This window comes from Sphaerodactylus townsendi, linkage group LG08 (assembly GCF_021028975.2).
Source record: "Sphaerodactylus townsendi isolate TG3544 linkage group LG08, MPM_Stown_v2.3, whole genome shotgun sequence".
Classification (NCBI taxonomy): Eukaryota; Metazoa; Chordata; class Lepidosauria; order Squamata; family Sphaerodactylidae; genus Sphaerodactylus; species Sphaerodactylus townsendi.
The window spans coordinates 105864300-105877410 of NC_059432.1; the positions used below are offsets into that span (position 1 = coordinate 105864300).

General features: G+C 45.9%; 1 protein-coding gene across 1 annotated transcript in view; it reads right to left on the reverse strand.

Annotated features, from left to right (window-relative positions):
• Window positions 1-6347, reverse strand: part of AHSG (alpha 2-HS glycoprotein) — a 28341-nt gene extending 21994 nt beyond the window's left edge. Inside the window, exons 1-2 of the mRNA XM_048506942.1 lie at window positions 6225-6347; window positions 3778-4002 (exon numbers count right to left, since the gene is read on the reverse strand). Of these exons, the coding sequence (XP_048362899.1) occupies window positions 3778-4002; window positions 6225-6347 (348 nt within the window). The remainder of the gene's footprint in view (window positions 1-3777; window positions 4003-6224) is intronic.
• Window positions 6348-13111: the final 6764 nt, after the last annotated feature.

A 13111-nucleotide genomic window follows, 5' to 3' on the forward strand; every position in this document is an offset into this window, starting at 1 on the left:
ACTGCCCCCCCCCGCCCGTGATTTGCCCAGTAATATTCGAGCAAAGGTGCTTCTCTGCCTAGCTGTGCGCTCCGAGCAACCAGTACATGTACAGAAAAGAAAATAGGGACAATGTTGGGACTCCACTCCCAATAACTCCAGGCGAAATGGCACCCGGTCAATACCATGGGCAGAAAACGTGCTTGGGGGAACGTTTCAGGAAGGACGGGCTGCCACGCAGAGTCGGCGGCTTAGCAGAACTGAAACAGACGTGATGTCAGACGGGGCAGGGAGATCAGGTGCTGGGACATGAAAAATAAACTGGTTTCGCTCCTGTGGTGTTCCCACGGTTCGATGCGTGATTTTGGGGAAAGATTGCAATTTTAGTGGTTTTTGAACTCGGGATGAGGGAAATATCATGGGACAAACCCGCTTTAGGACCGGGAACTGTGTGAACATCTTGGCCAAACTGGGATATTTCCCTGGCTCAACCCAGGAATTTAGACAGTGCGGAATCGACCTCCTGCTACTACAGTTGATCTCCAAGCAACCAAGGTCGAATCCCCACTACCGTCTTAGCCAGGTTTCAGAACACAAACTAACCAGGTTTGAGGGACGCCCTCCCCATGGCTTGCGTGGCAGATTCCGTTTCTGGCGCTCGTTCTCCCCGTTAATCCGCGTTCCGGCAGGACCTGGTTGCAAGTGGCACAGACCCCATTGACACGGTTCAGAGCTGATCCGAGGGGAGGGATGAGGGTTGACACCCTGACTCGTTTCCCGCCCTGGAGTGTGGCGCGGAATTCGGGCAACCAGTCAGCACTGCGATGCACGCACAGCCTTTCCTTGGTTTCGTTTCCGCTTTTGCGATCGGCCAACAGAAGGGGATGCAAACATTAAACAGTCAAGCGTGTAACTTTGAATCGTTAATGGTTTACACAGGTAGTGATTAACTGTTTGCACAGTTAAACGTTAAACTTTTACACGCTGTTTTTTTATCATGCCCCTACAATGTACGTTTCCGCAGCGGGAAAAGGCCCCGCCCCATCAAGGCACGCCAGCCAATCAGGGGAGACCGGCGAAGCGAGCTCTCCTGGGAGGGGGGATTGCTAAGAGTTCTGCAACCGGGTGTGTCCGCTGTGTGCTTGCTGCGGTGGGGAGGGAGAAACTCCGATGAAGAGGACACGGTTTCACAACAAACAGGTTTGGATCTGCGTGCAAATTTCAAGTGGGGATTTGACCCAAGATCAGTTCCTTTGGAAAAAATGGCTGCTATTTGGGGTGCACTCTCTGGTATGATATCACACTGTGACCTCTACCCTCCACAAACCCTCCTTACTTTCCAGACTCCCAAAGATCATTAACAATCTAATACAGTTTTTCCATTCAGCATGAATGTAAGAAACCCCCTTTTTTTCCCCCAGTCCAAAGGTGTTTGCCTGAAGGCTGGGCTCCATTACTAGGTACACAACAGAAAAACAGTTGCAAGACATATTTCCGTACATTCCTCTGGATCTAGCTAATTTAATTTAAAATGAGGATGATTTTGCTATCCCTGTTTCGATTAAATTAGTGCCAAAGGCATACGCATTTGCAAAGGTGGGTGCCCAGATTCTGCAAGCTGCTGTTATTATCCTATTTGTCATTTGAAAAAGCAAGCAAACAAAACTCAGTTTCTAATAAGCGTGGTGTCTGTTTCTCCCTTCTCAAAAAATAAATTATTTTAAGAAGTTTTAGCACGGCTATTCAATACCCCAGATTTTATGTAACCCTTCTAGTAAAAAGCAGGCCGTTTCTTTGTTTTTCCAGATATTGGCAATTGTTATTTTAGCTGGCATCGATAAGTTCGAGACCATTACCATGTCTACAGGATTTATCATCATTGGGGTCAACATTCCTAGAAAAACTACCACCAGTTGTCCAAGGATATTGAATAGGCATTAAAGAAATCTGCTCTAATATGATTCCATTTCCAGTAACGTGTTTTGCTAGAGTTGCGATCACATTACGGCACATTTTATGCACGTTTTTGGAACTACAGAACTGTAGCAAAAATAAATGTATAAATCTGAATTCCATGGTAGATATGACAGGGTATGCAATACCATTGGACCCCTAGCAGTTTTACTAGGAACGCTGAACCAATTCACAAAGCTTTACATATATTTTAGCACTGAAGTTTACAGAAACGTTTGTTCAGATTGGCACAAATGTTTTCGCCAGCGCAAAGCTTCTGGTAATTCACAGATCCCTTTTAAACGCACCTTGTTTTTCATTGATCTCTTTCATTTGAGCCATATTTCATTAAAACCACCCCTTTCCGGACCAAAGGGTGAAGCTAGGCGGTCTATTTCAGTATCTGGGTTATTATTTTTTTAAATAATCATTTCCATTATCTTCATAATTTAGCCAAGGAAGATATTGGCCCCTTCCGCACATGCAGAATAATGCCCTTTCAATCCACTTTCACAATTGTTTGCAAGTGGATTTTGCTATTCCGCACAGTAAAATCCAGCTTCAAAGTGAATTGAAAGGGCATTATTCTGCATGTGCGGAAGGGACCATTGCAAAGAGGGAAGCAGAAGAAATTATTCCTTGGGCTGATCTCAGTTTGTCATGATTCCAGTCAAAGTTCACTTCTTCAGATGCCCTGAAATGTAAATCCACAGCAGTGATGTTGAAGTAGACGATTTCGGAATTATACTCTGTTTTTCCCAACTGTCAGGAGACTCAAAGGGGCTTACAAACTCCTTCCCTTCCTCTCCTCACAACAGACACTTTGTTGGGGCTGAGAGAGTAGGGCTGAGGGAGTTTAGAGAACTGTGATTGGGCCAAGGTCACCCAGCAGGCTTCATGTGGAGGAGCAGGGAAACAAACCCAGTTTTCCAGATTAGAATCCACAGCTCATGTGGAGGAGTGGGGAATCAAACCCAGTTTCCTAGGTCAGAGTCTGCTGTTCATGTGGAGGAGCGGGGAATCAAATCCAATTCTCCAATTTAGACTATTGAAGGAGCAGGAAGAGCAGCTCTGCGACATCCAGGTCTACCCATTACTTTCAATCTCCGGTAGACCAGCTCTCCAGAGAGCTGGTTACAAGCGGTTAAGCGGAACTGGTAGATCAGGCCTCCACGGTGGCCAGGTTTACGCAATGCTTTTTAATGGTGGTTAGACCAGCCTCCAAGTGAAGGAATGGCAAGAAGTGCCCCGCCCAGGGCTCACACCCTGACTTGGCCTTCACCAGTGATGGCGAACCTTTTCGAGACCGAGTGCCCAAATTGCAACCCAAAACCCACTTATTTATCGCAGTGCCAATACGGCAATTTAACCCGAATACTGAGGTTTTAGTTTAGAAAAAACAGTTGGCTCTGAAGCACGCATTACTCGGGAGTAAGCTTGGTGAAGCAACCATGCAACACTTTGAATGGGTGAATCACTACCCTTGGAGGGTTTACTCAGAAGCAAGCCCCATTGCCGGCAACCGAGCTTATTCCCAGGTAAAGGATCGTGCCTAGGCCAGCATAGATATGTGTGTGTGTGGGGTGTGTGTGTGATTTTCTGCCCCCCTTACATGACAAACTCTGTGCACGCGTGCCCACAAAAAGGGCTCTGAGTGCCACCTCTGGCACCCGTGCCATAGGTTCACCACCACTGGCCTACACTAAATACGCCGGTGTTCAAGGGCACAAGACAGACACACCTATAGCAATGCTACGAGGGACTCAAAAGCTATTATGAAAACACGCGTTTAAATAAGCTGCAGTACTGATTTTCCAGCAGAAGATGGTGCTAGCGCTACTTTACTTCATTGCTGGTGAAGTCCAAAAGGGTGAACGTGGAAGGCCGAACAGCTTCAGAAATACCAAGATTCCGTTTCTGCGAGTGTCTGTAGCAAATTTGTACAGCATTGCATTCGTCTTGCCCTTGTAGCAAATTCAGCCACACTGTCGCAACCCTCTGGGAACAGGCACAGCCTTTCTTTGCACCCCCTTTCCCCCTCAGCAGCTGAGGAAAGCTAATAGAAGAGACCTATAAGTGAACAAAAGGAATGTTAAGAGATTTTCAGAATTTTAGATCTGTTTGTACACATTTATCAAGAATTCTCTCTGGCTTAGGAGAAGCATTCAGAAATCCACCTGCTGAGACAGAAAGAACAAGATTTGGGCTGGTTCACTGAACCTGAGAACACCGTGGGATTTTTCTGCCCCTCAAAATAAAATTTTAATTCCTTGGTGCCTCTGACATTCTCAACCCCATTGCATTCTCCCATTCCTCCACTTTTCTGTTAAGCTTTTGTTCCTTGCCGTAGTTACCTGCCTGAATTGTACAGAACAATTGGCTTTGGAGGTAACCTTTCTAGCGCACCTGTTCTCTATTCACGGCAGCAGTGGTTTGCTGGCGAAGACTGACATGACGCTTTGAGCAGGGTGTAGTATGAAATTAATTCAGCTGCCTCAAATATATATATATGGATAATTATTTCCAAGAGCAAACTTTGGTGGAAAACACCTTTCTCTGCACGTTTCATATTATCAGGGAAAAGTAGCTTTGATGAGCACCTATTTGTGTTGAAAAGGTCCCTTCTGTACATGCAGAATCATGCACTTTCAATTCACTTTCGCAATTGTTTGCAAGCGGATTTTGCTCTTCCGCACAGCTGCAAAGTGCACTGAAGGTGGATTGAAAGTGCATTATTCTGCATGTATGGAAGGGACCAAAGTGTTTTCAACTCACAGCCGTCTTATGGTGACTGCTTATGAGATTTTCAAGAGGCAAGAAGCATTCAGAAGTAGTTTCTTATTATTTACCTCTGCGTAACAACCCTAGACTTCCTTGGTAGCGCCCCCCCCCACATCCAATCACTGACCAGTGTTTCCCCTGCTTAGCTCTTCAGATCTGATGAAATTGGGAGAGCCCAGGTCATCCAGGTCAGAGTGAGCACCTGTTTTCTACTACCAATTGGCTAGTGTTTGTGATATCACCAACGTGCCACCTTTCCCTAATCCCTAGAGAATCTGTGAAATTGGTTTTTAAGGATGAAGAATGAAGAAAGTGAAGAGTGCAGTTATATGTACAGAAGCGACATCTGTATCTATGGCCCCTTCCGCACACGCAAAATAAGGCGTTTTCAAACCACTTTCACGACTGTTTGCAAGTGGATTTTGCCATTCCGCACAGCTTCAAAGAGCACTGAAAGCAGTTTGAAAGTGCATTCTTCTGCATGTGCGGAATGAGCCTATGTCTCTGACAGACACTCTACTTGAAGCTGGGTTGCCAGATGGCTCCTTGCTACTGGTTGGGGATGGTTGCCAGATCCAGGTTGGGAGATCTGGGGATGGATCCTGGAGAGGACAGTCCACCCTCCAAAGAACCTATTTTCTCCAAAGGAGCTGATCTCTGTAGTCTGGAGATGAGCTGTAATTCCCGAGGAGTCTTGGCAGTGGCGTAGCTACTATGGGGACATCCAGGGACATTTGTCCCAGGCGCCACCATTGTAGGTCACATGGGGGTGCAAAATGGCCCCCCACATAGCCTCGTCCCCCTGTTGGGCCGGGCACGAGTGCTTCAGAAGCCCAGACTACACACAGGCCTACTGGCTCTATGGTTGTTTTTTAGCAGTCACGGAGGGTGCAGCAGAGGCCTGGGAGCCATTTTGCCCTGGGCTCTGGCTCCCCTCCCTACACCTCTGAGTCTCGGACCCTCCCACCGAGGCTGACATTCTTAACTTGAACAAGAGGAAAGAGGGAAGAGCTTGATCCGACCTTTGATTTGGATCTCTGTATAAGTGCGAGACAAACGGTTATTCTGGTTTCCTTTCCAATCTGCAATGTGAGGATTGGTCAGAATGTTATGAATGGATCAGATTCTACCACTCTGTTCTGCTGGCACAGGGGTTTTCCTTTGATGCCAGGACCATCTTCACCAATGGAAGAGCCTCTTGGGTGGGCAGAAATCTCATTGTGCTGGAGAAAATCACCCAGTGGAACGGACTGGTAGGATCTTTGCAGGCTATCTGGTGTATTCCATGTAAGATTTGCATTTTTTTTAGGGACTTCACCGAGGCTTTCGCTTTCCCCTTTCTCAGAGCTGACCTGAGCATATTTCATTATGATAAAGTGCTTATCGGATTTATGCACGACACGTCTTGGCTGCTCTGCTTTATGGATTAATTTATACCGAGGTCAGGAGAAAACAAGCCAGCAAAACCTGCGGTTCGACACTTTGCAAAGCCTGCCAGGACATGAAACAACCTGCAAGGATTTCATCACTGTCTTCCCGTGGATCAAAGTAATCCACATGAACTTGTGGTTTCTGTTTATCTCCCGGGAAGCAGCCACCTGATAATTCCTTGTGATGGTACCAGACTGACACATGGTGGGTTGGGGGTAAACCCTGCTTTTAAGTCAGCAGTGTCTCTACCCATTCTGCCAAGCTCTTGTGGTGCCTGGCAGTGCAGTGTTAAAATGGGGTGCCCCTTCTCTGCATTGGCTCAGTGCACCCACAAGGACATACACACATTTGCCATGCAAAGCATCTATCTCACATCCTTCCTAAAGGGATTAAGAGAGCACGATGACCCCTCCCTGGAGAACATTTCCATTGCCAGCCCTGGACCATACACCCCTGCAGAGACAAAGGCTATGTTAATATGTTTCCTTTGAGTGTTCCTTCCCAGTGATGTGTTAACTCAATGCTTCTTTCTCTAATACTTCTCTAACGACTGCCTCATTTGCATTGTCATTGTGCTATAGCTGTAATTTCATCAGTTACCTTCCCCCTTTCAGGTACTCCCAAGCTTGGACCATCAAGTTAATGACTCAATTATTAGATTAACAACCCAACCTTTAAGGTTGATGTCCATCTCTTGTCTTTCCCTAGAAAGGCAGGACTTCTCTTTGTCCTGGGAGATTAAGGGCCAGTCTGTATAACCTTTTTCCCTATAAAGAGCCCCCTATCCTAGTACTAACGTTCAATATCTCTGGACATCTCTTTGTCAGTTATATTGTTCCACAATACATTGCTCTTCTGCCAGAGCTAAGCTCAGGTTAAGAACATAAGAAAGAACATAAGAACTAGCCTGCTGGATCAGACCAGAGTCCATCTAGTCCAGCACTCTGCTACTCACAATGGCCCACCAGGTGCCTTTGGGAGCTCACGTGCAGAATGTGAAAGCAATGGCCTTCTGCTGCTGCTGTTGCTCAGTTCTGTTTCTCAAACCATTCCGCTCCATGATCAGGTGACTATAGCGGTTACTTCCTTTATTCCCTCATCTATTCCAAATCTACCTGCTCACAACTGCTTGTATCCTAGGACTGTGTACTGCTGTTTTGATAGTTGTGTGCTTGTGTACCTCCATTATCCCTTAATAAAATTGTTAAACTTTATTCACTCTCCTGCAGTATTTCTTGCAAAAACTGACTTCTGTAAAACATAGGCAAACAACATCTTGAACTTGCCTAACCTTTGGCTAAGCCAAGAGTCTGCACTTGCTAATTCCCCACTCAAAAAGGGAAATGCTCCCATCACTTTGGATAACAGTGATATCTTCAGTCAGCCTGATTTCAGAAGAATTTTGTTTTCCAGAAGATGACAAACTCTTCATCTGGATACAGGAAGAAATATTCGGTGGGGACTTCACCACAAATAATTGAGCAACTCTGATAGCTTCAACCCTCCTTCCATCACACTAAAAGGGTCACGTTGTGATGTTAATACACTGAATTTTACCTTCACTGACCTAAACAAAAAAGGTCTATTTGTTTAGTGGATAATTAAGACACTAATGGAATTTATCCAAAAGGTTAAATGCTTTAGGAGTGATAATGGAATCTAGGTCAGAAAGCTTTTAGCCAAAGCTTAGGGAGAATTACTTTGCGTTAGGAGACTGGTTCTCCTGATACAAAAACAAGAACAAAACCCATGTAATACCATTGATGTGTGGCTCAGTGGTACAGCAGAAGGTCTCCGGCTCAATCCCTCACATCTCTATCTAAAAGGACCAGGCAAGATCTGAAACACTTCAGCCTGAGATTTTGGAGATCACCTGTACAATCTGAGCAGACAATACTGATTTTGATAGACTAGTATCGTATTGCAATGAATTAGCAGTCAATAGGGCATTATAGGGCGGTATAGGGCAGAGATGCAAGTGAGTTATTTCATAAAACTCTGCTAGATAACAAATGAAGTTACACTAACTAAACACAGGAACAGTAAACTATCTATGCAAGTATGTAGTCTGGGTGTCTGATCAGTTTATCTGTGCCTGTCCGTCTGCCTCTCCGCTTTTGCTGGAAGAACAAAGAAGACATCTTTCTAGAAGCTCATGTGATTCCAGGCATGTGACCTCAACAGTTAACTCTTGCTTGACTGAATGAACCAGGCACTGGTAAAATCCTGGTAACTAGTCATAAGAAGAAGGGCAGAAAGAGATGAGCTCTTGTGGGTCCTTCTTATGCACCCAGGGGATTGTTGACTAACTCTTTGGGATCAGGAAGAGATTTCCACCAAGCCAAGTTGACCTAGGTATTTTGGTGGAGGGTTTTTTTGTTTGCCTTCCTCTGGGGTCACTGGGTTTGTGCCTGTGTGTGCAGGAGTTGGAGGGAGAGCCAGCATGGCGTATTGGTTAAGAGCAGGTGGATTCTAATATGGAGAAGTGGGTTTGATTCCCCACTCCTCCACCCGAGTAGCAGAGGCTTATCTGGTGAACCAGATGTGTTTCTGCACTCCTACATTCCTTGTGGGTGATCTTGGACTAGTCACAGTTCTCTCAGAACTCTCTCAGCTCTACCTACCTCACAAGGTGTCTGTTGTGGGGAGAGGAAGGGAAAGGAGTTTGAGAAAGGAGAAAAAGGTGGGATATAAATCCAAACTCCTCCTCCTCCTTCTCTTCTTACAACAACAACCACCACCTTTATTTGGCATTTAAAAATAGGTTCGAGAGCATTGCCAGACATTTTTGAAATACAAATCAAGGGTACAGTCAAAGCGCAGACAGGAAGACTGTATATAGCAGTATACATTACTTAGAAAGTTCTGTCACTTGTAAAAGAAATTTTGCTACTTTTCCCAAGAGCATGACATCTGTGTTGTTTAACAGAAGCTCCACAACAGAACAGTCAGAGTCACTTTCAGATTTGTTTAGGGCCAGCCTGGGAGAGAAATTCCTAATGCCCACATATCTCGGACAGTCAAGAATAATGTGAGCAAGAGTCTCTTCTTCTTCTTCTTCTTCTTCTTCTTCTTCTTCTTCTTCTTCTTCTTCTTCTTCTTCTTCTTCTTCTTCTTCTTCTTCTTCTTCTTCTTCTTCTTCTTCTTCTTCTTCTTCTTCTTCTTCTTCTTTTCTTCTTCTTCTTCTTCTTCTTCTTCTTCTTCTTCTTCTTCTTCTGACCTCCAGAATGTCCTCTCACTGACAGCTCGGTGACAATGTGATGCTATGGAGTCTGGCCCGCAAAGCTCTCCTTTCCTCCAGGGGCACCGACATCTCTCATCTCAAGATCTGTTGTAGGTCTGGGAGGGCTCTGGGCCCCAGCTGCAATTGGCAGCTAACCCAGAATGTCAGCAGAGCACAAGGATGGTGTGCAGAACAAGAGCTTTGTGTGCGCACAACTCAAGACCGCGCATCTGAAAAGAGCCACCATTTAATTGTAGTGGCGAATACTATTGTTAGCTTCACGGGTTGTGTTATTTTAAATGCTTCCCGTGTTTTGTTCCTCTGTGCCTCTTGCTGCTTGATAATATACGTCCTGGTTGGATAGAAAGGTGGGTAGAAAAGTTAAAAACAAATAACGTTTAAGAGAAATGCAGCCTCAACAAATTGTGCAGCGATGCGAAATGGCCCGGAGATATTCCTCGTGCGGATCAGACTGTCTGGCACCTGTACGGTCTCGGCAAAGTCGACGGAGCTCAAACTACTCCAGCAGCCGATGGCTTTTCAAACAGTCCAGAGGGAGATTTGGAAGAGCTGAGATAGGAAGGAACCGAATGTCAAGATAAACAGTCCTCCTGAGAAGCAAATAAATAACTTTTATGATTCTTACAACGGCTGGAGTTTCTTTTAAAAAACAACAACCCTCAACCCAACAAACAGCGACTGGATTGGCAAGGCTGACTGCATTTTAAAAATAAAATAGATATAGCGTGTCACATTAATCCAAAGGATAACGCGAGCCTGGGAGCTCCTGAGTTATCGCAAAAACGATGAAGGAAAAAAGGCCGCCAGTAATGTTGCATGCCACATAGCTATCTCTGGGGGGAAAATGTTATTTCTCTGGAGGAGGAGGCTGGACGGATTCAGGCTTGTGTTGATATACTATTTTTATTCACGTTTTTGAAGTAAAAAGGGGTCTTCCGCTGGGTCTTTTCTGAGCACCGTTCCTCCATCGAATGTGGATGACTCAACGCACAGGGGGCGAAAAGAGGGATATTTATTATCGACTTTATTGTCAAACGCACGCTTCATGGCTGGCTAGAAACATTTCTCCCAGAGGCAACGCATTTTTACTTTTTAATCAACTGTCCTACATTTTTATTTTTAAAAGGGTGCCTTTTTGGGTGATGGAAACGCCAACTTGCTGGAGCCCAGTTATTTAGGCTGCGTTGATAGAATGGAATTACTTAGTCTCCTTTTCAGTCATTACAGTTCTTCCGTTCTGAACGCGAAAACAGAAGAATGCCTCACACATGATCCTCCAGACACACATATCAGCATTTTGTCTGAAAGGGGTGATGAACCTATTTTCAACTTTAGCGCGAAGGGTTCTGACCCATGAGCTGAACCTGAAAATGCATTGCCTGGTTCTGATCAAATGACAGCTCACAGCTGCGTATATAGTGGGGTTTATGATGAAGAAGAAGAAGGAGAAGGAGAAGGAGAAGGAGAAGAAGAAGGAGAAGAAGGAGAAGAAGGAGAAGGAGAAGAAGGAGAAGGAGAAGGAGAGGAAGAAGAAGAAGGAAGAAGAAGAGGAGGAGGAGGAGGAGTTTGGATTTATATCCCCCCTTTCTCTCCTGCAGGAGACTCAAAGGGGCTTACAATCTCCTTGCCCTTCCCCCCCCAACAAACACCCTGTGAGGTGGGTGGGGCTGAGAGAGCTCCGAGAAGCTGTGACTAGCCCAAGGTCACCCAGCTGGCGTGTGTGGGAGTGTACAGGCTAATCTGAATTCCCCAGATAAGCCTCCGCAGCTCAGGCGGCAGAGCTGGGAATCAAACCCGGTTCCTCCAGATTAGATACACGAGCTCTTAACCTCCTACGCCACAGAAGAAGGAGAGGAGGAGTTTGGATTTATATCCCACTTTTCTCTACCTGTAAGGAGACTCAAAGGGGCTTACAATCTCTTTTCCCTTCCCCCCAACAACTAACACCCTGTGAGGTGGGGGGGCTGAGAGAGCTCCAAAGAACTGTGACTAGCCCAAGGTCACCCAACTGGCATGTGTTGGAATGCACAAGCTAATCTGGTTCACCAGAGAAGCTTCCACAGCTCAAGTGGCAGAGCGGGGAGTCATAAGAACATAAGAACATAAGAACAAGCCAGCTGGATCAGACCAAAGTCCATCTAGTCCAGCTCTCTGCTACTCGCAGTGGCCCACCAGGTGCTTTTGGGAGCTCACATGTAGGATGTGAACGCAATGGCCTTCTGCGGCTGTTGCTCCCGATCACCTGGTCTGCTAAGGCATTTGCAATCTCAGATCAAAGAGGATCAAGATTGGTAGCCATAAATCGACTTCTCCTCCATAAATCTGTCCAAGCCCCTTTTAAAGCTATCCAGGTTAGTGGCCATCACCACCTCCTGTGGCAGCATATTCCAAACACCAATCACACGTTGCGTGAAGAAGTGTTTCCTTTTATTAGTCCTAATTCTTCCCCCCAGCATTTTCAATGAATGCCCCCTGGTTCTAGTATTGTGAGAAAGAGAGAAAAATTTCTCTCTGTCAACATTTTCTACCCCATGCATAATTTTGTAGACTTCAATCATATCCCCCCTCAGCCGCCTCCTCTCCAAACTAAAGAGTCCCAAACGCTTCAGCCTCTCCTCATAGGGAAGGTGCTCCAGTCCCTCAATCATCCTTGTTGGCCTTCTCTGCACTTTTTCTATCTCCTCAATATCCTTTTTGAGATGCGGCGACCAGAACTGGACACAAACCCGGTTCTCCAGATTAGAGTGCACCTGTTCTTAAAAACTACGCCACTGCTGCGTGAGGTTCTACAATGTGTCAAGAGAAACAAACCATGATGACTTTTGGAGTTCATTCACGTCGCGCTAGTGAGAGCGGTAAGTACAGTTTGATGTACGAAATCAGGAGGAGGGAAACAAGATGTCCTTTCTCATCCTCTCCCATCTCCAGATAATACATGAGCCAGCCATCTTTCAACCTATGTCTAGGCATCATGTTTAAATCCTGGTGGGTCCCAACATCAGGGGACTAGATGCTCGCTAGAAACATAAAGAGAATCAGGGTATTAAAGCAGATGGATGAATGCTCTGATAGCTTCAACAATCCTTTCCATCTTGCGGGAAAAAAAAATCCCTGCTTGCTCCTTTCTAAAAGGATTTATTGGATTTTTAAAGAAACCAACGAAGCCTGAGACTTTCATTAGACTCTCAGCCATGGGCATCCATCATTTTATAATCCAAGATCTTCGGTTCTTTATCCTGGAGATCCTACTACTGTCATTGAAGAGAAAGAACCAAGAGTCTATATTGCATTTTGTTAACGCTTTTACAAGTGCCTGCTTGATTGTGTGTTCCTGCATTGCAGGGGGTTGGACTTGATGGCCCTTGGGGTCTCTTCCAACTCTATGATTCTATGAACCCACTGACCCCATACTGTATGCCCCTGCTGTAGGAAAGCAAACCCCCCCTCATCTGTGGCCCTTTCCCCACTTACCTTAAGCCCTGCGCTACTCTCCTAAAGGGGTGGCGAGAATGCAGCTGCCCCAACGCTGCCTTTCTCGCGCCCCCTCAGCGCGCGTAATTCCTGGTGCCTTTTCAAATGGCACCTTTTGATGACCCCGCGCAGAGCACGGGGTCGTGGGGAAGCCGGGGTGTGTGCCAGGAATTGCGCACGCTGGGAATTGCACGCAGCAACCCTCGAACAAAGGTAAGTGGGGAAAGGGCCTGAGATACCTGGCTTGGTAGA